The sequence below is a fragment of the Protopterus annectens genome, chromosome 1.part0 (assembly GCF_019279795.1).
Source record: "Protopterus annectens isolate FY-2018-M chromosome 1.part0, PAN1.0, whole genome shotgun sequence".
Lineage (NCBI taxonomy): Eukaryota > Metazoa > Chordata > Ceratodontiformes > Protopteridae > Protopterus > Protopterus annectens.
Genome location: NC_056725.1, coordinates 1,547,733,942 through 1,547,757,706, shown reverse-complemented (window position 1 = coordinate 1,547,757,706; position 23,765 = coordinate 1,547,733,942). Strand labels below are relative to the sequence as shown.

Sequence of the window (23,765 nt, the reverse complement as noted above, 5' to 3'; positions counted from 1 at the left end):
ATGTAAAAAGAATAAAGTAAAAAAAAATAATGCACTTTTAGTAGTTGGATTAGCTAACTATACATAAACCACACGCATTAAAAAAAAAATACATACATACTAATATATAACCCTATATTAAAGCAAATAGACAGCAAATTGTTAATATCCTTTGTTATACATTCACCTTATACTAGTTTCATAATAAAGCAAGCTTCTAACTAAATAAAATAATAAAAATAACACAAAACATTAAAAACTATGCTGACAGGTTAAATAAACATTGCTAAATCTCTGCACCCTCTCTAAATAATATAACTAAAAAATGTTGACTAAAAGTTAATAAATGAAGTTCCTAACAAGTTCCTATGTGCTTAAATTACTATAGAACAGTGTTATTTAATGTTAAATAAACAAGAGAGTGTTTAAAACAGTTCTCTTTGGTTTTCCAAACCAGGAAGTCCTGTGAAATGCTCGCGATGGGGGACCACTTTTGCAGACGGACTCCCAGAAGTGCCACAAAGAAATATGCACCCTCTACAGCATTTTAAGCACTTCCTGTCTTCCTCCTTGTCAAAAACAGATCTTAGAAGCCATTAAATGTCAGGAAACAAGTGCAGGAGATCAAGATAAGGAAAAACAAACAGTTTTATTGCTCAGGAAAAGGCCTAAAGCTTCACAAATGCAAACAAAGGATTACCCAGTCCTCGAAGCACAGTAAACAATGAATCTAGCCTCAGCAACATGCCAGTCCCAGCAAAAGTTCAATTCAAGTCTCTGATGCAGGTAAAGCCTTGAAAATTTTAAGAAACAGATTTCTTGCCTCATTTTTGGTGGAAACAGAATGTTTAACCCCATCCACTGTAAATATAAGCATATTAGGATATTTCATTTGAAACTTAATTTGTTTGTCAATAAGAAATTTGCAGTAAGGAGACAGAGACTGTCTAGCCTGTCTGATCTGTATAGGTAAATCCTGTGTCAGAGATATTTTATTATTTTTCCACATAATATAGCCTCCACCTTGTTTTGCAGTAATAAGTATTCTATTTACATCTTGATAATTAAGCAGTTTAACATACACAGTTCTAGGAAAATTAGATGCTTGTACCTCTCTCAAAGCTCTGTGTGCTCTTTCCACGATTTGTTTCACACTATCAGAATCATTTAAAAGCACTGCAAATATTTCTAGTATGGATGGAATTAGTTCATTATACTGAATGGATTCAGGAATCCCTCTGACAATGATATTGTTTCAACTGGATCTTGCTTCTAGGTCTGTAAGCTTACTTTGTATAGCCTGTATATCCACATCATGCAAATTAGTTTTTTTTCCAGTAAAACTAATTTGTCCTCAGTATCAGAAATTCGAGCCTCCGTCTTATCCATTCTTTCCAGCAACTGAGTACATGAAATTCCAAATGATTGTATTTGACAAGTCAGTTCTTTTAAAGCTTCTTGTATAGGCAGAAGTGCAGTTTTGATATCCTCCATATTTAAAGCTTGATCAGCTTTAGTTTTAGTCCCTAGTTTCTGTTGTTCCTGTGCTTTAGTAATTTTTTGTCATTTAGTAGTCACATCTTTTTCTGGTGATTGCAATTCCAATCATTTTGTTTTAGTCTTAGTTATATCCATGCTTTTGTCTTCTTTTGACATCTTATTGGAACACAAAAAGTTGCAATATAAAAAGCACACGGTTCCTTTGTGTATTCCTCTCTGCAGAGCTAGCTAATCTGTTGTAATCCAGTGAAATATATTCCTTTTTTCCAGTTTGTCTTCTCAATCCAGGATAAATAAGTGTAGTTAGAATAAGTTTATCGAAGTTTTGATGTTAAAAACGTTATAGTATTCACTCAGGGTTTTGATTTCCTCAGGTTAAATGTAGAGCTGCAGTTCAGCAGTGTTCACAGAACAGCAGCCATCTTTGAATCCTGTACATCCTTTCTAATGCATGCTGTCATATTACATTGTAGACTGGATACATAAAAAGTAAGCACACTAAAAATCCATGTGACCATCAAACTACAGGAGAGACTTGCACCAGCTTTGTATGGAAAAGCATCTGGCCAAGTGTATGACAAAAAAAGGACAGCCATCAAGGGGTCCTTACTAGGAATTCAATGTAAAGGTCCTTCATATAGCCTTACACTTAAGTCAGAGCAGTGCTACAAGGACAGGCACATGTAGATGAGAACAAGGCATAATCTTCGAAAAGGTAAGTCCACTGCCACTCCTCACAGCTTCTAAACTTGCTCTTGGTCTGTGCAGATTTGAGGTTGTACCAGTCTTTGGAGAAAGCAAAGGAGGAGTATAAGAGGACTGGAATAAATGGACGCCAGATATCAACGTGGAGTTGTAGCTCTCCGGGTTTTTACACCACCCAGCACTTTGTCAATGAGTTTGTGGTCAAGGTGGGCTACCTTCATCTGTGTGTGCAATTCTTTGAATCGCCATGTTACAGGTTGACAGTACTCTGAACCAAAAGCTTCATTCTTATGACACCACCGCAACATCCAGTTGGATTGACATGTCTTAATTGAGAAGGGGGCAGCACGTTACCTGTTACCACAGTTCATAGCACAGTTGCTAGACAACATACAAAAGTGTTACATCTGCTAGAAGCCTGAGCCATTGATGTGTGATTGTATCTTTATATGAACTACAGTGTAAAGTAATCACCAAGCCTGCCACTGACCTGCGTCCAGGCTATGCTGCCATCAAATAGTGAATGTTCATATGCTAGCTCTATATCTCCAAAAGTTGACACACATCAGTTGCACTCCGCTTTGTGCAATACTTCTTGTGAGCTTACCTACACAGGCCTGTGGGGTGGAAGGTCTTCCTTCACACTATGGCTCCTGTCAAAATTCAATGGCCACTGACTCTGAGAGACACAGGGAAACTGTACCTCCCCCATCCTCTCTCACTCTACCCTCAGCTCCCTCCTTTCCAATACTCCCACCAAGAAGAGTCTCTCAAGTTCATAAGAAACAGCTTGGATAATTTGCCATCCCCTCAGAAATGCCTTGCAGACTTTCTTGTGAAGACGCCTGACAAGTGCTGAAATTTCTACATGAATCCAAATTTAAGGATGCTTTCCAAGATGCTCAAAGGCACCCTGACTCTACTTATCCTTTAGGAATGTGAATACCCTCTAAACATTCCTGATGAACATTTACAGTAATTAACTAAGTGTCCTAATACTGACTCCTGCATTATCTCTGTGGTCCCTCACAGATATCAAAGACTCCAGCAACTTGCTACTTTGCTACCTGACTGAGAGTCTTAGGTTCTGGAGAGACATGGCAAGAAACTTTACTCTTTTATGATATTGGGGGTTAGAATCCTAAAATATTCACCTCAGCTGTCCCAGTTCCAGTGAGCCCTGGTAATAATGTCTCAGAAAGAGTTTAATGACTTCACAGATTCTGGGCTCAAGGAGGACCTTGCAAAGACTCTGGCTGTGGACTCTACACTGGGCTGGTAAATATCCCACTACAAAATGTATTGTGTAGAAGCTCTTGCTAAGGCTTCTGGCTCATTTGTGTGTGTGTGTGTGTGTGTGTGTGTGTGTGTGTGTGTGTGTGTGTGTGTGTGTGTGTGTGTGTGTGTGCGTGTGTGTGTGTGTGGTCTGGGTCTTCCTGTGTGTTGTTCTGTGTGTGTGTGTGTGTGTGTGTGTGTGTGGACACTTTAGGCTATGCTTCAGAACTCAGAAGTCCTCCTAGACATCAGTCTAATGGTCCGAACCAGATTTCTCAGTACAACTTTTGGGATTGTCCCAAGCTTAAAGAGGCTGTGTCATTTTTGAGGAAAGAGTTGGGCATTTTACAGTCTCCTCTTTTAAGTTCTGGTGAGAATGGGTGAGTTCTGTTTTCCATTCTGTTCCAGGTTCCCTCATTTATATTCTATTATTTCATTTAATATTATTTGGTTGTGGATAATCAAACTATTGTTCCCTTATGGCACCTGAAATTGGTTGTGTTCCACACTATTGGATTGCCACATTGATTGATAAAAACATTGATATTTAAAAATCTCATTTTTTTTTTTCTTTCTTTTTCCATCTCAGAGCATTCTTTCTTTTTCTGTCCTCTTTGTTTTTCTTTATGCCCAGGAGTTACTGACTGACGCACGCACTGACAGATGTTTCAAAAAAATTTTCAGTGCAGATATTTCCTCCTGGACAACTCTACTCGGCATTACTGCTCCAGTTCTGTGATATTGATGCTTCTCTACCAAATATTGCTGATATCGATGCTTCTCTACCAAACATTACTGATATTGGTGCTTCTCTACCAGACATTACTGATATTGGTGTTTCTGTGCTTCATCTCACCAGGGAGGTCACCACATATTTTAGAACAAGTTGCCTTGACTCCAACTAATGGGCTTGCCTTTATCAGAAAAGAGCTGGACACTTTCTAATGTCAGGTGATATAGGCCTTGAAGAGGGTCAAGTGGGTTATAACCTTAGCCAAGTAAGTGACAACTCCGAGCACAATCTAGGATCAGACTGTGCTGCACCTTCTTTTCTGAATAGTTTCTGTGATTTTAGCTGGATGCCTGATAATTCAAATGTTGCAAAGGACGAAAGGTACTAGTGTCAATACAGCCTACACACACACACACACACACACACACACACACACACACACACACACACACACACACACACACACACACACACACACACAGACTTTCTGCAGATTTTGTAAACTTGTTTCTAGTCCCAGAGCAGGAGCAGTCCCCAGAAAACTTCTAGCTGGTTTTTACTTTCTGCAACCAAATCTGTCTCACATTCTAATAATGGACACTTCATTTCTAGGCACTCACACAAGCTAACCACATGGTGCAAGAAGTGTGGTTCATCCTAGACTGAGTTAGGTACTTTAAATACTTAGAAATAATAAAAGCCTTTTTGGCCCTGATAACCTTGAATACAAAACTGCCTCTGGTACCTCTCCTCATCTAGTCAGACAATCAGTCCTTTCTGAAGACCTAAGCAAACAAGAGACACATGGTCATAACCCCTGTACAAGGAGGTGATGCTCATCTTGTGGTCAGTCTTATATGGGGGCATCACTCTCTCAGCACCACAAATACCAGCAGAAGTACAAAAACTTGTAGACTCTAACCCATTCCTTCAATGCTATCACAGAGCTGCAGAGTCAGAGGCTGTTCCTTCTAAAGGTTTTCTGGAAGTGGCCATTTTGGAGCCTAATTCATTTGACACTGAGAAAAAAATGACCTTCTCCTCTTTTCCTCAGTTTGGAAGACTACAATGAAGATAATCGTGGATGCTTTCAACATCTATGACATGGGAGATTCCTGCAGGCATTCCCATAGTTTCTTCTGATTCCCGCTTTCACTGAAAGGTTCATGGACAAAAGACCAACATTCATTCTAATCACTCCTTGTTGGCTAAAATAGGCTTTTCTAACCTTACTGATAAAGGAAGCTCTCCTATTCTCATATAGGAATATTTCAGGGCTTCAGGCAACAATTAACACTACCTCAGGGGTTGACTTCTAATGTAGACCCTTTGAGCCCAGTATATTCAGCAACCACCAAACGGAAACAGTTCTCAGACTCAGCAGAGCAGTGCCTTCTACCACTCTGGCTAATCTGCTTGCAGGTGACTTTGACTTACTTCAGACATTTGTATGATCTGGGCATTACTTATTCCATTGTCAAGGTACATGTCAGCTATCCATATACCACACGTCTTTGTGGAGATCAGGATAATGACCCAGCACTTCAAGTCAGACATCTTAAAGGACTGCTGCATCTCCATCGTCCTTTAAAGAACCTCCTTGCCTCATGGAATTTTAATGTTATAGTTAACATACTTGTCTTTCAGCCACGACCCCTGCTAGCTCAGTTATACTGAAGTTTATTTAGTGGAAAACACTTTTTTATGGTGGCTATACTTTGTGTTTATAGAAGTTTGAATAGCCAAGCCAATACGTGTACAGAATAGTATCTTGTTTTTCACAAAACCAATATGCCCTTCATGTTAAGCCCATATTTTCATCTGAAAGTAACCTTAGAGTTATCCGTGAACCTATCTACAGTACATGTTTCCTAGTTTTATTCATGGATGCAGAAACCAAGAAAGAGGATGTCCTTTCCACACAGGAGGTGCAACAAAAGCTCTCATTACCAAAAACCACTGCATTATCTTAGGAGGATGGAATAGTCATTCATTTCATTTCCACTTAGGAGGGAATGGCTTACTGTTACCAAGTAAACACATCATAAGTTAATTGCCAACTGCATTATCTTTTGCCATCACGTAGCTTCCTACACACTGCTAAATGTGGCATTCAGTGCAACATTAGAGGAGTATCTGCTTTGTGCATTTGCTTCAAGCATGTCAGCATGTGTGCAATCACTACTTTGCTTAAGGTATACAATTTCACCAGGTATCAGTCTCTTGACTACATCTCCAGACGTAACGGCCTCATTTTGGAAAATAATTTTACAGGACACATCTTTCTGTGCTGTGTGTTTGTACAGCCTTCAGATTCCTTCCATGTCTGTGGTACTGTTTGCCATTTAGTCTATCATTTTACCCCTGCGGAGTACTGACTAAAATTTAGTCCAAACAAGGGCTCACAAAGGACACTTTTTGGCTTTAAATATATAGTAGGTATTTTCTTTCCACATCTGTTGTGCTATGAAAGGATCATAGGTGAAGGATCAGGAGTTGGTACGCATAATTAGCAGGGGGGTGGGGGCCCTCCACATAAGCAGTACTTGGGTGTTTACTGGATTGTCCAGTTGTGAGGGCTGTGCCCCCACACCCCCTGTTAATTATATATACCATACACACATTTATAAAGGGATAATATTATTTATTAACATATAAAATACTTTCTGTACTTTATTTTAAATAGTGTGCACCTTAGAATCTTGTTTCTGAATGTTACTTTTCTTTATTTTTAGTTGGCAGCATCATTGGACGATCCTAGTTTTGGCCAACATAAAAAGCCTATACAATGAATAGCAGTTTCCATTAGTAGTGTATGATGAAAAGCTGTTTGATGGATGTTTTCTTCGACAATTAACCATAGACCCCTTCATGCTGGACTTCAGACCTTGCTCCTCCAATTGCTCCAACCTCCTGTTGATAAAAAGTAAACAAAAACAACAAATGATGCATCCTACCTTCCATTAAATCATTTATAAATGTTCCTTGGCATCCCTTCAGAAAAGCATCCACTAAAGCCTGATATTAGAGAAAAAAACACAAACCATCCATAATATAGTATTTCATTGTAACCAAATTGTAAGGTCCTGCTCATCACATGTTTATGTTTTCTCCATCCTTGAGGTAGGAAAGTCCATCAAAGACCTAGCATGTGAATTCAGCTTAATTACATTAATTGAAACCTTCATTTTTACCTCTTTTGGAACACTGATGGTATCTACTGGGAGCATTTTAACATTAAACTCTATATAGATGTCCATGGTCTACTATCACTATTAAAAGTCAAAACATCATCATGCAAATGGACATAAAAAGTTTTGTTTAAAACATTTATTGTACACCATCATGTAACAAAACTCTCAGTCACACACATATCCTCCAACACATGCTTGGAGAGTAATCCCAGGCAAAGGCACACCCACAAATTAAACCTTCTTATAATCTTTAGAAGGTAGAGAAAACTGCTTTCAAGTTCCTTATCAGCCACAACTGCTGCATTACCCATATTAAAGTAACCAGCTTAAAATCTACTGCAATTCATTTGCTTTAAGATTCTACTTTATACACCTTTATTAAGTCTGAATAGTCCTTACTTTAAACCAACACCAAAATACCTGATTTATAGATTTAAACTTCATGTCATTGTTTCTAAAATGTATCCTCTCTGCTATATGCATGACAATTAAAACAGAGCAGTTTGATACAGTAAGTTAAAAGAATTTTACTCGTTTATTAAAAACTTATATAATCATGCTGCTATGTCATTGTCCTGCAAATAAGTTATTACTTTATTGCCTTCTAAAACCAACCAGTAGACATATAATTTATATTCTTTACATATTATAATCCAGTACTGTTCCCTTTGGCTAGTTCAACTTTCAAACTGTGACATTATTGAAAATATAAATAATCTGTAGGTGGACTCATGAATATTAAATACTGAAACAAACAGCAGCCTTATATTGAAAACCTTAATAGAGTTAATACGTTAAAGAGCAATTGGTTTGAGTCTTTCTGGTGCTCAAATATTTGTGGAAAATTTAATGTTAACAAATGACATGTATTTCATTATCCAGTATGTCTACTTTTCTCTTGGCCTATTTAAATATATTCAAACACTAAGTAATTGCTGAAAAACACAAACGGCACCACAGACTGCAACAAAACAATTCAAGGCAAGAATAAACAACACCACGACTCTGAAGCAGTCTAGTTATTTAACTAGACGAAAAGCGCTTAACTTCACTTGTTGGTATTTCTACTGATTTTATTTCTGTTATTTTAATAAAGAGCTGAAGAGTCATGGTGCTGTTTATTCCTGCCTTGAATTGTTTTATTGCTGACTAAGTAATTGCTACCAAGTCAAAATCAACTCATAGCAAGACCCCATAGGGGTTTTGCGGTACATATTACAGAAGTAGATTACCTAGTCTATTTTCCACAGATACTGCTGTCCCTGCCTAGTGTTTCAAACCCTGGTCTACCAGCTCATAGGCCTGTGCTTTAACCACTAAGCGGTCAGGCAGGTATAAGCACGTAGGATCCTCAGCTAAAAAGTAAATAGGTGAAATCACAATCTTTAGCATCACAAAGTCTAATATATAGATAACTTTAGAGAAAATAGTTTTGTTTCTTACTATTGTGAAATACAGCTAATTTCATGGATTAGCAGATATCTGCGAGCAATTCATAGGCAGTATAGTTGTAATATAAGACCCCAATCCTATATGAAATTATTGGGGTCTATATCACATTATCACCCGATGAAAAGAGCAAACACTCTTTCATCGATCCGAAATGTCGAAAGCAGAAAAAGCGAAGTCACGGAACATCGATTTTTTTCACAGGGAAAAAAATCGGTGGGCCATCTTCGGGACTTTGCCATTTCCTCCACTATGGTGTGATCTCGGAGTTGGTAAATTTAAATAGGGGTGTGTATGGGGTACAGCCCCCCCCTCACATTGGGGGGCATCAAGGGCGAAGCCCCCCACTCCATTTTGTGTTTAAACTTTTTTTTTGCAAGGGAAAAATTCGCTGTTCAGTGTGTTTGCTTTTTTGTCATTTCGATATTAAGAGCGTTCACTCTTTTCGTTGTGCAATAATATGATATAGATGCAAATTATTGTTTAGATGCCTTGTAATAATAAAGAACGTCCTCCTGCACGAAGGTAGATGCACGGCTCCCAACACAAGACAAACGAAACAGAAAAAATGGAGCCAGCAATCAGTGACTGAAATAAATCTATTGATAAAATAACATTACAGCAAGTACAAACAGACCGGTTTCGGCTGGTAAATTACACAGCCTTCTTCAGTGTATACAGAAAATTACAATACATGCTGTTTAAATAGTCAACACATGGATCCCATAGGTTAGGTGCTTATAAATATTCATTGAGACCAGGGTGAAAAAGACCACCCAGTTTGATTATCCACTTTTTTTCTTTGCAATTTAAAATGTTATGCCAACCAGTTTTGTTTTTATGATCACCTTGTATTATATCAATTATAGTAAACATAAATTTTGCTGTTGGATGGACCAACTTGTGTTTATATAGAGCATTAGTAATCTTTTTATGTTTTATGTTACTATAATGTTCAGAAATACGTAATCTAATGCACCTGGAAGTTTGCCCAATGTAGAATGCTCCGCAGCTGCATGTGGCCATATAAATGGCCCAATCACTACTACAATTCACGAAAATGTTTAAATCAAAAACTTTGGGGCAATTTCTACTTGAGAACTCTTTGGTTGTGGAAATATATTTACAATTAATGCAGTGGCCACAAGGAAAACACCCACATAAAGTATGACCTGACAAAGTTCTCTGTACCATGCTAGTGTATTTGTTATCACTACATTTGTAATGATTAAAATAGGATTTAAGCTTTTTACCATTCCTATAAGAAAACATGCACCTATCAGGGATGGTGTTTGCAACATCATGGTCGCACTGTAAGATATTCCAATGTTTCCGGACACTCTCCAGTAAACAATTGGTATTACGACCATAAGTTGTGATGAATCTCAATGGTTGAGATGAAATATCAGATCGTTCCCTATATTTAAGTAAATCAGTGCGTTGCATATTATTGACCTGACGTTTAGCAACTGCAATGGTGCCAGCATTATAACCCCTTTGTATGAATCTTTGTGTAAGATCAGTTAGATTCCTACAAAATGTAGATTGTTGAGAACAGATATGTTTGGCTCTGATGAATTGGGACTTGGGTATGTTCCTAGCTATGTGAGGAGCATGGTAGCTGGAGGCATGTAATAAGGGGTTATGTTGTGGGAACTTTCTATACATTTCCGATTCTAGTGTACCATCAGGGAGTTTACGCAATAGTACATCCAAGAATGTTATATTGTGGATGTCATGTTGTTCCGTGAAACATAAACCCCATTCATTGTTATTCAGATAACAGACAAACTCATTTAGTCTGGACTCTGTACCCCTCCAGACAAGCCATATATCATCCAAGTAACGTCTCCATATGTCCATATCTGGAAGAAAAATGTTCCTGGTAGAATTGTAGATCATCTCCATTTCTACATAAGCCATGAAAAGGTCAGCATATATGAGGGCAAAAGATGCCCCCATAGCCGTACCTTTAGTTTGCCAGAAACATATGTCTTTATAGTAAAAGACGTTACAAGTAAGAACATACCTAGCCATGTCCACCAGAAAGGAAGTGAATGTAGAACTATACAAGTTGGTATTATTAAGCCAGTATGCTAAAGCCTTAAGACCTGCCTGGTGTGGAATATTGGTATATAATGCGCTCACATCAAGCGTACATAAGAACCAATCGGCTTCCAATTGTGTATCTGATATAATTTGCAAGAAGTTTGTGGTATCTTGTAGCCTGGAGCGGATGAAAGGTAACAGAGGTTTAAGATATTTGGTCAAAAACATTGATAGGGGCTCCGTCAGATAGTTTCTGCCAGAAACTATTGGTCTTCCCGGAGGATGCTTAGCATCTTTATGAATCTTGGGCAGGAAATAGATGTATTGAGCACTAGGATCCTTAATAGTCAATTGTTGTAGTGTGTCATTGGAAATGGCACCCCTATCATTTGCATTCTTTAAGAACCGTTCAATACATTTAATAAATCTACCCATGGGATCCACCCCCATATGTGTATAGTATCTTGCATCAAACAATTGTCTACGGGCTTCCTTATCATAATCTATCCAGTTTTGGATCACTACAGATCCACCTTTGTCGGCAGATGTTATTACAATTTGTTTGTTCTTCTGAAGTTCCAAAATGGCCCGTCTCTCAGTAGAGGTTATGTTGTTATGTTTGAAAGCAATTTCAGAACTGAGAAAATGTATGTCTTTATGTACACTATTTTGGAACTGTTGAACAACCGCATGCATAGGCGGAGTGAAATTCGATTTATGATATATAAATTTACCACCATCAGGATTGAAACCAGAGTCACCAAAAAACATTCTTAAATTGATAGATCTACAAAATTGAATCAAATCTTGTGCAAATATATCTTCAGATATGATGGAGCCAGGTATAAAATTTAGACCTTTATTCAAAACCTGGATATGTACATCAGACAGATCATAGTTAGACAAATTCAGAATGTTATTTTGAATACAACAATTCAATTCCCTAATGCCATCTCCAGTAACCTCTGTAGATTGTGAACTTTTCCTGTGTTTGCGCCACCCCGCCTGTGTGTGTTCCTAAAGGGACACTTCCAGAACTTCTTTTGGGGGATGGAGACCCTGTTGCTGCCAGGGATTCGTTATCAGTACCTGAGGACGTGTCATCAAAAGATGAAATACCATCGGATGTATTTTTACGCAAAATAGACCTGGGTCTTTTTCTCTTTCTAACAGACGTAGGGAGATTGTTAAATCTCACATGTTTGGTCTGAAATAAGAATGGGTTCCCATGGGAATAATCCTCCTGATCCCTGGTAAATTTCTTCATTTTCCTGGAACATAATTCAGCATCGAACTTTTTCAAATCTGAACCAACTTTGCTTAGTTTGGCCTCAAAAGAGGATTCTTGTTCATAACATTTCAATTTGTCAGCCAGGACATTGATCTCTGCTAACCCCCTATCAATAACCCTATTGTGGAATTTATATAATTCAACTACAAAAGACATCGTAGCTTCATGCTGTATTTTCGACCATTGTGTATTCAGTTCAGCATCCGCATTATTTACATGCGGAATGGTACGTATTCTCAACCCCCTAGGGGTAATATTGGCGGCTTGGTAGGCCTTGAAAAGCTTGCTGTGCCACACATTGGCACGTAATGTTCTAAGTTGTCTATTAAGATCCTCAATTAGTTTATGGCTCGATAAGTCAGAGCTGGTGTTATCAACACAATCAGCATTTCCACTATTCAAAGAGCCCAATCCAAAAGCCCCAAGGTCTTCCCTATCAGCCACCAATCCTGAAATAAGATTAGATAAGTCCATAATGGTATAAATTTTGAAACTTACTACTTATTCAGAAAGCTGTCAATGATGGTCAATATGAAAATACCACGACAGCAAATGTTGTAATGGACAATAGCAGCAAAAAAACTAGTCACAATAGTAAAAAGGCTGCGTCCAAACCTATTATTCTAAGGTCAAACTAATAAATCAGAATTATACCAAAGGACTTAAATGGGGAAAATACAGCAAGTGACCACCCAAGTCCACAATGAAATGTAAATAAGTTCGATGCTGAACCACAATCCAAGCAATGAAAACAAGAACCAAAAGATATATACTTATTGATAAAAAAATATTGTTATAACCAGAGGTCAGAAGGACATACCCATTGACACCATAAAAATGGAGAACCTGATGTTGATCAAAACAGGTATATTAATACAAGTTGACTAATATCACCACTTAAAAAAATAATAATGGTGAAGATATACTTATTAATGAAGGGATATTATTATGTTCAGAAGTCAGAAAAACGTACCCATTGGCACCATATAAATAAAAAATCTGATGCTAATTCAAACGAGTGAAATAATGCAAGTGGACTGAAATCACCACTTAAAAAATATTAATGAAAATATTATATTACCATGTAATTTATACATCAATAATATGTTATTCAAAAACTAAGTGGTAATCATACACTTTAGCATAAAATTACCAAAGTGAAAAAAAGGGAACAAATTGTTGGTGATGTGAAAACTGTAATAACCTTGCCTATACCTGAAATTATTATGAAATTCAGGATATTAGAAACCTACAATTGTTTATATACAGTGGAGCTCTTAACTCAACCAAAAAATGTGAACCAACCATAATATGAATTACATACAGGACTTAACAAAATCCCCAACGGATCAACACTATACAGTTGGGATATATATTTTGAAAGATCTAAATAGTAGGCATCAATTATATATATGTTACAAAATGTATCATGAACCACAAGACAAATGTGGTAAAATGGGCAAACAGCTGTTGCATATCTTGTTCTAAAATAAAAAACTTAAATGTAGTTAGTAAACCACCAATATGTAACTCTGACATGAAAGTTATAAACCGCTACCAATATACTGAACCAAAAAATGATTCAAATTGTGAAAGACAGTTTAAAAAGTTCTGCCCAAATATTAATACATGATGTGAAATAGAATAACCATCAATATAGTGAAAAAACCAATCATAGACCTACTAATCTATATGTATTGATCCTAATATGATTGACCCTCATAAGAATTCCCAAAATCGCCCCTCAAACATGAGAGAGAAAATATTAGAAAATCCAATATTCACTGAAAAAAGAAAACTAAATATGGATATTGTTATAGTCCAAACTTATCCTAAAATTAAAGCAAGGTAGGTATGTAAATACACCAAAGAGTCATTCATGTCCATCGCAATATAAACACATTCAAATATAAATGGTTCCGTCAGCACCGACCCTTGATATACACTGGACTGTTGCTAGACATCATCCGAATCTTTATATCGGTAAATTCCTTCTTCCCCTTAAGCATAAAAAGTCCATAGATGAATAACGCACGACCAGGAATCAGCCACGTATAATGATAGTATTATATCCACGACACATACAGAGAACCAAAATACGTGCATATATAAGAGTTCCAAACTGAAGTATAAGGCCAATAAAGGCTTTAGATTATACATACAGTTAGTCCCGTTGAAACATATCAGCCCAATGGTAGCACCGACCCTTGATATACACTGGACTGTTGCTAGACATCATCCGAATCTTTATATAGGTAAATTCCTTCTTCCCCTTAAGCAAAAAAAGTCCATAGATGAATAACGCACGACCAGGAGTCAGCCGCGTATAATGATAGTATTATATCCCCGACACATACAAAGAACCAAAATACGTACATATATAAGAGTTCCAAACTGAAGTATAAAGCCAATAAAGGCTATAAATCATACATACAGTTAGTCCCGTTAAAACATATCAGCCCAATGGAAACAAGATGGTGTAGTAGCAGGGCAATGGTGAAAACGATTAGGTTGTATCCAAATGTAAAACTGAAAGTGTATACACCAATATATACACCGAAACCAAAGTGGGTAAAACTGTGGACAAACGATATTGAAAAACAATGTCAAAAAGTCACCCAAGGGATCCAAAAGATAACAAAAGCTCCAATAAGGCGTGCTGCAATGAATCCCTGAAGCAGCAACCAAGTCACCAACCCCAGCAGGAAGTGAAGGAGAGTAACAGTAGAGAACGTCCTCCTGCACGAAAGTAGATGCACGGCTCCCAACACAAGACAAACGAAACAGAAAAAATGGAGCCAGAAATCAGTGACTGAAATAAATCTATTGATAAAATAACATATAGAGCATTAGTCATCTTTTACTACAATTCACGAAAATGTTTAAATCAAAAACTAGTAGAAATTGCCCCAAAGTTTTTGATTTAAACATTTTCGTGAATTGTAGTAGTGATTGGGCCATTTATATGGCCACATGCAGCTGCGGAGCATTCTACATTGGGCAAACTTCCAGGTGCATTAGATTACGTATTTCTGAACATTATAGTAACATAAAACATAAAAAGATGACTAATGCTCTATATAAACACAAGTTGGTCCATCCAACAGCAAAATTTATGTTTACTATAATTGATATAATACAAGGTGATCATAAAAACAAAACTGGTTGGCATAACATTTTAAATTGCAAAGAAAAAAAGTGGATAATCAAACTGGGTGGTCTTTTTCACCCTGGTCTCAATGAATATTTATAAGCACCTAACCTATGGGATCCATGTGTTGACTATTTAAACAGCATGTATTGTAATTTTCTGTATACACTGAAGAAGGCTGTGTAATTTACCAGCCGAAACCGGTCTGTTTGTACTTGCTGTAATGTTATTTTATCAATAGATTTATTTCAGTCACTGATTGCTGGCTCCATTTTTTCTGTTTCGTATGCCTTGTAATAACTAACATTGTAGATGTGGCTAGAATCAAGGATAGCTACCACTCACTGTCAAATAACTCTATCTACAGTGAATTGGTGTTTTTAATTCTGTTCTAATGCACATAATAGTGCTAAATATCTGAAATAAATATGTTGGCAGTAGTATTTATTTAAATGCATTTGTACATGTCATATATTCCATCAGAGTAGTGTCCCGCTCCTGCATAATATAATTACTTGACTGCTCTCTTAAATCGACTATAATACCTGCAATCAATAAGCAAGTGGTCTTGGAGGAGCACATACTCTTTCCAGCCAAGGAAAACAAGAGACATGGCTCATAACCAATCTTACTTTTTTCTTAACCATCTTGTCCTTTATCATCACCCTCTTCACAAACCATGACATTGACCAACAGACAGACCTACATACTCAAGTCTCTTCCACTTTTATAAGCTGTAACTGGGAAAGTCTTGTTATAGTGCCATTGCTGACTTTACATTTACAAACAGGTATGTATTATCTGGAAGAAAACACATCAAAACTTCTAGAAAGCTAACTTGCACCTATGATTTTGTCTCCTGCACTCATTTGAAACTTTCAAAATAACTTTAACTGAAAAATCACAGACAAGAAAAGCAGGTTGGTCCTCAGTAGTTCCCCTCCTTCCTGGTTGCCACACAACTAACATAACACCACATCTTTCTCATACCACAGGAGCAAACAATACTCAGAATTACATCTCAGCCAAAGACATACCTCTCAACCTCTCAGAACAAGAAATATGGACAAAGCCATAAATAATGAGAAGACAAAGGCCCAAAAATAGGGACACTTTTTAAATATTGCTCTTACAAACTTTGAAAGTTGATAGAATATGAAGTCTGAAACTCAAATGTCTGTCTTTATTTCCTCACTTCAACCCTAAATTATTTCCCAGTGATTTATCATAAAACCAACATTTTATGAGAAAATAACCAAAAATATGAGGCAAAAAGCTGGACATTCTGAAAAAATCTGTACTGTTAAGAGGTATGGCCAAAGATAATGTGAGTTTGCAAGTTTTTTATTTTTCAAAACTCAATGACTTCTTTATAAGCCTTGCCCATGGTTTAATTTTGTTTTTGACAGATCTAGACAGTCAGCACCTTCTTCTTCTAAAACAGCACTCAGATCTCTTCATCTCACCGTATCCTGAAGAGGAACCAGTTGCTGCTGACTGTATGCCAAATGGCTGTACATGTTATACACTTTATCATGTACTTCTCTATCTGTTTGCTTCACTGGTGGTGAGGTGTCATGTTTTTCCTTCACTAGACTGCATCATTAACCTCACAATACTCTGTGTTTCATCAATAACTGTTTAACTGACAAGTCAAAATTATCTAGTTATCCAAAATATCCTCAACTATAGCAACAACATCTTTAGAAAATGGCTTTTTAATCACTGCTTTACTTTTATCATCAGTACCAGGCCAAGATTCTACCATGGGACCAGCTTCATGCTCCATCTTACCAAAACTTACTGTATCTTCCTCAACTTTATCCGAAATGATGATACCATAGCATTCAAAGAAGGTTTGCACACCTATAACTAAAATCATATATGAAATAAACAGTTTCTATTATATTTTTAATTGAAACTCAGAAGGTATTATGTTGGTTGATGAAGGGAAACTACAGTCTTCCAAGCACTGCATTTGGGATACTATCTCTTTTTTATTTTTTGATTTGTAGGAAAGTACTTATGGCAAGTTTATGATCTGGCAGGCTTGGGGGATGTGCAGATTTACATATCCAGTGCGTTATGTCAAAACTTTCATTGGAATGGGCATACAGACATCCATGAACACTGGACTTTCCATGCTTTTTGCTGATTGGTGGTTATTGAAGAAGACAATGCTAATCAGAGACCCACTAAAGATGGTCCCATTATAGAGAAGCTGATAAAGTAACAACATAGTAGTTACATATACAGTTTCTACAGAGAGTGAACTTACTTACAGATGGCAAAATGAACATTATATCTTGTGAGCGAGACACTAAATGCAAAATATTATATTACACAAGAGAATCCAGGGTCATCCACAAGCAAGAGTGTATTTGTGTGTGTGTGTGTGTGTGTGTGTGTGTGTGTGTGTGTGTGTGTGTGTGTGTGTGTGTGTGTGTGTGTGTGTGTGTGTGTGTGTGTGTTTGTGTGTGTGTGTCTGCAAATTATTAGAGGCACAGACATTCATTTAGGATTTTTGCATGTGTAGGAGTCACAGTTCCCACACTAGGGTATGTGTCAGAGATAACAAAGATATAACTTAAACATACAGCATAACATCTGTTGGAGGCACAGTATCTTACATAGTGGGGTGGAAGGTGTGTTGGCACAGGGCATAACATAGGGATGCATGGCAGGTGAATAATGCACTCTTCATCAGGTGCAAATGTCAGATGTGTGATAGAATATGTAGGATGTGTGAGAAGTACAATCCCTCACACACAGGTATATGATTGGTGCAATTGAGAAGTCATTCAGACAGAGTGTGCAGGTGTTGTGAGAAGTACTGTAATCACATACAGTGAGTAATAGGTGCATGGAGGTATCAAGGTTCTGAAGAACACTCACTCTCGTAAGTATGAGCAGGGCATTTCAGTTTTGTGGGGAGGCACAGTTATTCACATGTATGATTGTCAGAGGTATTGGAAGTACCTTTTCTCAAAAAGAATTTTCTCAGAAATTCACCAGGTGATTAGATTCAACAATCCTACCTATTCTCCAGTGGTCTGGAGCCCAGGACAAAGACAAAAATCAGCATTAGGATAAGTAACCAAACTGACTTCGAGATGAGGTGTCTATGTGGTTAGGCAAGACTGCCCTTCTAGAGAAATAAGGAAACCAAGAGTAGTTTTTAGAATTATGAATTAGCACCCCTTTTTATATACATAGTGCACATTACAGTGGCTTGGACTTTGTTGTAAAGTGTTTTAGGAAGGGAAGGGCTGTGGCAGCCACATAGGGTAGAACATTTGGATTGGTGAAGGTGGAATCCACCTTATTTGAATTTTCAAAATGCCCTCCAATAGAGTGGTAGAATATATACACCTGTTTTTCCCCTATCCCTCTCCTTTTTAGTGTTTAATCTTTGTGTAGTTCATGGTAGCAATACTTATTTTTTTCCTACTTATATAGTTTTCAAAGTAGCAGAAAATATAATAACAGTATAATTCAAAACATTTGTAAATGCGTTGGCTTCAGATGCTTGCACATATCCATTTGGTAAATCCATGAACTATCAAATATTAACTTACCTTTGATCTTTTATATGTAGGAGGTATACATAGTACCCTTTTTTAATCGGTTCATGTTTCCATAACAGTGCATGCTTTTAGGAAGCTTACTTAAACACAAACTTTACATTCTACATGTTGTTATTGTGTTGTTCTTTATGAGCCAGCCTTTACGATTAAACCACCAGTGCCCTCAAATCTCACAAAAGGTATGTTGCATATGTGAGATGTGAAGCTCCCTAATATGGGGTATGTCAGAATTGCAACCCCAACACATCAGGGTTTTAGAGAAGGCAGTGATGCACACATTGTGTGTTACAGAGATACAATGACACAGACTAGGAGGTTATGAGAGGCATGACACCTCCAACTATAGTGCATGCAGTGCAGCAGAAACACAGTAAGCACATTACATAATACTGGAAGTGTTGGAGGTGTGAGAGGCATAGCCCCTTGTGTACACTCATACATTGCATGTGATAGGATCAGGGGGACTGCCCTTCACGTGGAGGGTCTAGGTTGAGAAGTAAACTCCTCACTTATATAACGTGATAGATACACATGTACAGCCATTCACATGAAGTGTGTAGGTGTGAAAACTACACCTCTTTGCATATAATCTGTGATGAGTACAGGTGCACAGCCCTTCACATAGGGCATGTTGGTGTGAGAAGTGCAGTTCCTCACATATAACATGGGATATATACATATGCACAGCCATTCATATGGAGTATGTAGGGCAGCCATTCGCACAGTATATGACATATGCACATGACGTTTATAGAAGCTGTGAGAGGAATAGTCTTTCAAGCTGAGTGAGTATGAGGTGTGAGATGTACAATCTCTCACATACAGTGTGTGAAAGATGCAGATGGATAGTTACTCACATGGGATATGTCGAAAGTGTGAGAGGTGCAAACCCTCACACCAAACATCTCAGCCTCTTAGTACAAGAAATCTGGACAAAGCCAAAAATAATGGGGAGACAAAGGCCCAGAAATAGGGACAGATTTTAAATATTACTCTAATAAACTTAGAAAGTTGATATAATAAAAGGATCTGCATGGACAAGCATTTTCTGGAGGATGTGAAATCTGAAATTCAAATGCCTGTCATTATTTAGTGACTTTCATGATAAATGATTTGTCAGCAAAACAACAAATTTTATGAGATACAAAGCAATAATATCAGGCAAAAATCCGGACATTCTGCAAAAATCTTGACAGTTGAGAGGTATGCCTCACACACATTGTGTTAGGTGCAGGTTGCCAAATGTTGATGTGAAATGTGTAGAAGTGTGAGAACTGGAGCATCTGACAATCAAATGTACGTGAGAAGTACCATCTCACATTAGATATGTTCAAGATATGGAGGTCCAGAACTTCACACTTGGGGTTTGTAACTTTCCTCACTTTGTTTCCCTTTTGTAACATCACATGCACATTCTGTTGTTTTAACTTGTCCAGTATAGTTTTTGTTCGGATACCAAAACTCGATACACTGTCATGCCAGAAAACTAGACATAGTATGTCTTCACTTGAAGTGGAGTTTGTTTTATTCAAAGAAGAAGCACCATTATCATGTTCTGTTTAATGTATTAGATAGATAAGCACAAAAAAATGAAATAAAGAAAGAAAGAAATACCAAACTCCACTTCCCCTGGCTTAATGCCTTGTTGGGAGGGGAATCATCTTATTTCTCAAATGCCCTATATGCAAACAACACCCCAGAAATGAGACAAAAGACATACTAAAGCAGCTACACAGTGGTATAACTATAAATATATCAATATTAAAGGCATTTTGCACAATACACAATGTGATTCTAGGCTATAGCTTGGGTAATTTTATATGTGCACAACTTCGTCACAAAACATGGTTTCAGACAATTGGTCACAGTTAACCAGTTGGCATAATGGGGGCAACATCAGAGACTCTACACTGTCAACCACTTTGGGCATCTACTATGGACCACAGTATCCTCAAGATAGGAGAATGTGAATCACAGACTGCATGCACTGGAAGGACTAGCCACTCAATAGTGTAAAATATGACTCTAGGTGATTTGGTTATGTTGACTAATGTCACCAAAATGGGCATGGGTAGTTACTGGTGATAAGTGTGTTGAGGACCTGGCCTGTGCTGTTTACTCACATTCTTTTTCTAGAAAGCTATATATTTTGAGGAATCAGACTTTTTAACGCAGTTTTATAAGTTCTGGTTGTCAAATTATTTTAGGCCCAAAACAGGATGGTCTTTCATATTATGCAGCACGATTGTTAGTTTATGTTTCCTTATAACACATCCTATTCATCATTTTTTTTACTGTGCTAAAATATATTGTTCTAATCTGTACAACATGTAGTTAATCTCAATGAGAACTGATGATCTTAAATAGCGCATTTATGTTTTTTGTTTGTTTCAGTTCAATTCCTACCTCCATATAACCTAATGGCAGACGTTAAGATTGAGGCAGAAAATACAATTATATCATGGACTATGCATCTTGATATTTGTGGATTTGGTGGCAAAGTATATGAAATAAGATATAAACCCAAGAAAGATAGCTGGGAAGTAAGTGTGAATTACTTATCCCTGATATAATGGTACTTAACCTTGTAGCCACTATTCTTTACTCTTTACATGTTACATTATGAAATAACAGTCTATTTATTACCACTAAAGAATATTTTTGGCAGGCACATCTAGGAAGAATTTGTTTAAATAGACCTTACCATATGGAGCAGAGGACCCTGCTATGTTGCTGCAAAACTAAGCATTTGATCTGCCAAATAGCTCAGCTGCATTTCTTTGTATCTTTTGCTACTTTGTTTCTGAATGTTTACTTATTTTATATATCTGTAGTGTTGTTTAGCCTAATTAATCTGAATTTGAATTTTAACTCACATTCTCTGTGATGCATTACTGCAATTTTTCACAATACATTACACTAATAAAAGTCTGTGTTGAGTAACTAAAAGTTATCTTGAATGGACAATCTTCCTCATTTTCCATTGGGTACTACATTAAAACTATGTTTGTTATGGCCATAACTCTGTTACTCATTACACTGTTTCTTCACTTGCATACTTAGATGATTTAATATTGCCATCTTGCTTATATGACAATTATTATTACTACTAAACACTAAACAGAAAACTTTTCTTTACTTACTTACGCACAATATATTATTGCTAATATCCAGTTATGGCCTTTATGCCCATGTTTATCTTTATTAAAAGTTGTCTTACAAGATGTAGAATCAATCATAGTATTTAAGGTTAATTATGATAAATCTAGAATGGCACTATTAGAAGGCAGGAGACAAGCTGTTACAGATGGAATTGCCCTACTGCAAATTTCTAGGTTTCAATTTTATCTCAATGATTGATAAAAAAACTGAGAAGAAATTTTAAATATTCATAGAAAAGTTAATGATTAATTCCAATGTGTATTTTTTCTGTGGCAAATTCTAGAAATGCTAGTAAGACATATATATTAACTATTATAAGCATTTCAGTGCTTCAAGAGTTTGGATTATAATCCATATATTAGGTTCAAACCCTGAGATGTCAGTCCCAAAATTTTGGTGGTGGAGATATCTATTAAGTTCCTATTGAAAAGTATAATAAAGATATTTGAGCAACAACATAGCTCTAGATATAAAACAAATAATGATAATAATATTCGTTTACCCTCATACCATGGCCAACCAGACCTCCTAGAACCCTGTTGACATATTTGTTCATCTTACTAGGCCACCTGGTTTCCAGCACCCTATGAATATGTTTATTCCTCCCACTGGGGCAAGAGCTATCCCAGTCATGGCAAGAGCCATATGGCCCATACATCCCCCAATGGAGGTGAGAGTCAGGCACAAGCTGGCTATCCTGCATGAAAGGATTTACTTTCTCCCCCTTAACCTTACCAATAAGAGAGCTGAAGGACTGCACTAATGCCATAGCTCAAGGGACTCTACAGCACCTACACCAACTGCCACACCACCACCTGGCGTTAACATGGCATATGTCCACCTGACTAATGACACTAGTGGAACAGCAGGAACACTTCCTCCCTCACCATAGGATGGGTGAAACAGTATCAGTTGCTTGTTGCCATCCTCCCTGGCATGTTCCTGCCATTACCAAGACCACTAGCTGAATCCCAGTCTTCTGGGTCATAGTCATGGCTTTATTAATTTATGGCATAGGACCATGGCCAAAGTTAATACTCTAAATATTTAGTTGAGCTTTTATTTCTTCACAAGGATGAATTTATAAAAACTGTTTCTTGGGGTAGCAATGATAGACCTCTGGAATTTATATATTCTTTTTTCCCTACAGCTATTATTTTTTTCCTACAACCAGTGACATTTTATTCATCCCTCCCCTATTAAGGAAGTATTAAAGCATCAAGAAAATCACAGTACTTTGGCTGATACTTCCTTTACAAGCAATCTCTTCTCCTGCAAAATGTTTATATCATAATTAAGCAAGAAATTTTGTAGAGGAGATTTTGGAAAAAATTGAAAGGTTTCTTTAATGGGATAGAGGGGGCTCAACAGTTTTAAGATTGAGTAATAGCTTTCCATCTTATTTTGAAAGTAGGAGCTTGCAGATTTGACAACTTTGAGGTTTAGTGTTAGTGTTAACCTTTTATCTTATTTTTGAAAACGATTTCTTTTACAAAAAATATGTTGCTCCACTCATATATTACATTCTGAAAAATTGCAAATCTCTAACTCTTCTCTGAATGAAATCAGGTTAGGTAAACTTAAGAAAATATATAAAAAGCATGAAGGAACTGAGGTATATGAGTCAAGTAAGGAAAATGGATACCTAGATTATCTAGGGAATTATGAACAGCTAAGATACTCCATCTAA

The 23,765-nt window shown here is 37.0% G+C and overlaps 1 protein-coding gene across 1 annotated transcript in view; it reads left to right on the top strand.

Moving 5' to 3' along the window:
• IL2RB (interleukin 2 receptor subunit beta) overlaps positions 1-23,765 on the top strand; it is a 419,294-nt gene that overhangs the window by 273,061 nt on the left and 122,468 nt on the right. Inside the window, exon 5 of the mRNA XM_044068022.1 lies at positions 21,308-21,456. Within this exon, the coding sequence (XP_043923957.1) occupies positions 21,308-21,456 (149 nt within the window). The remainder of the gene's footprint in view (positions 1-21,307; positions 21,457-23,765) is intronic.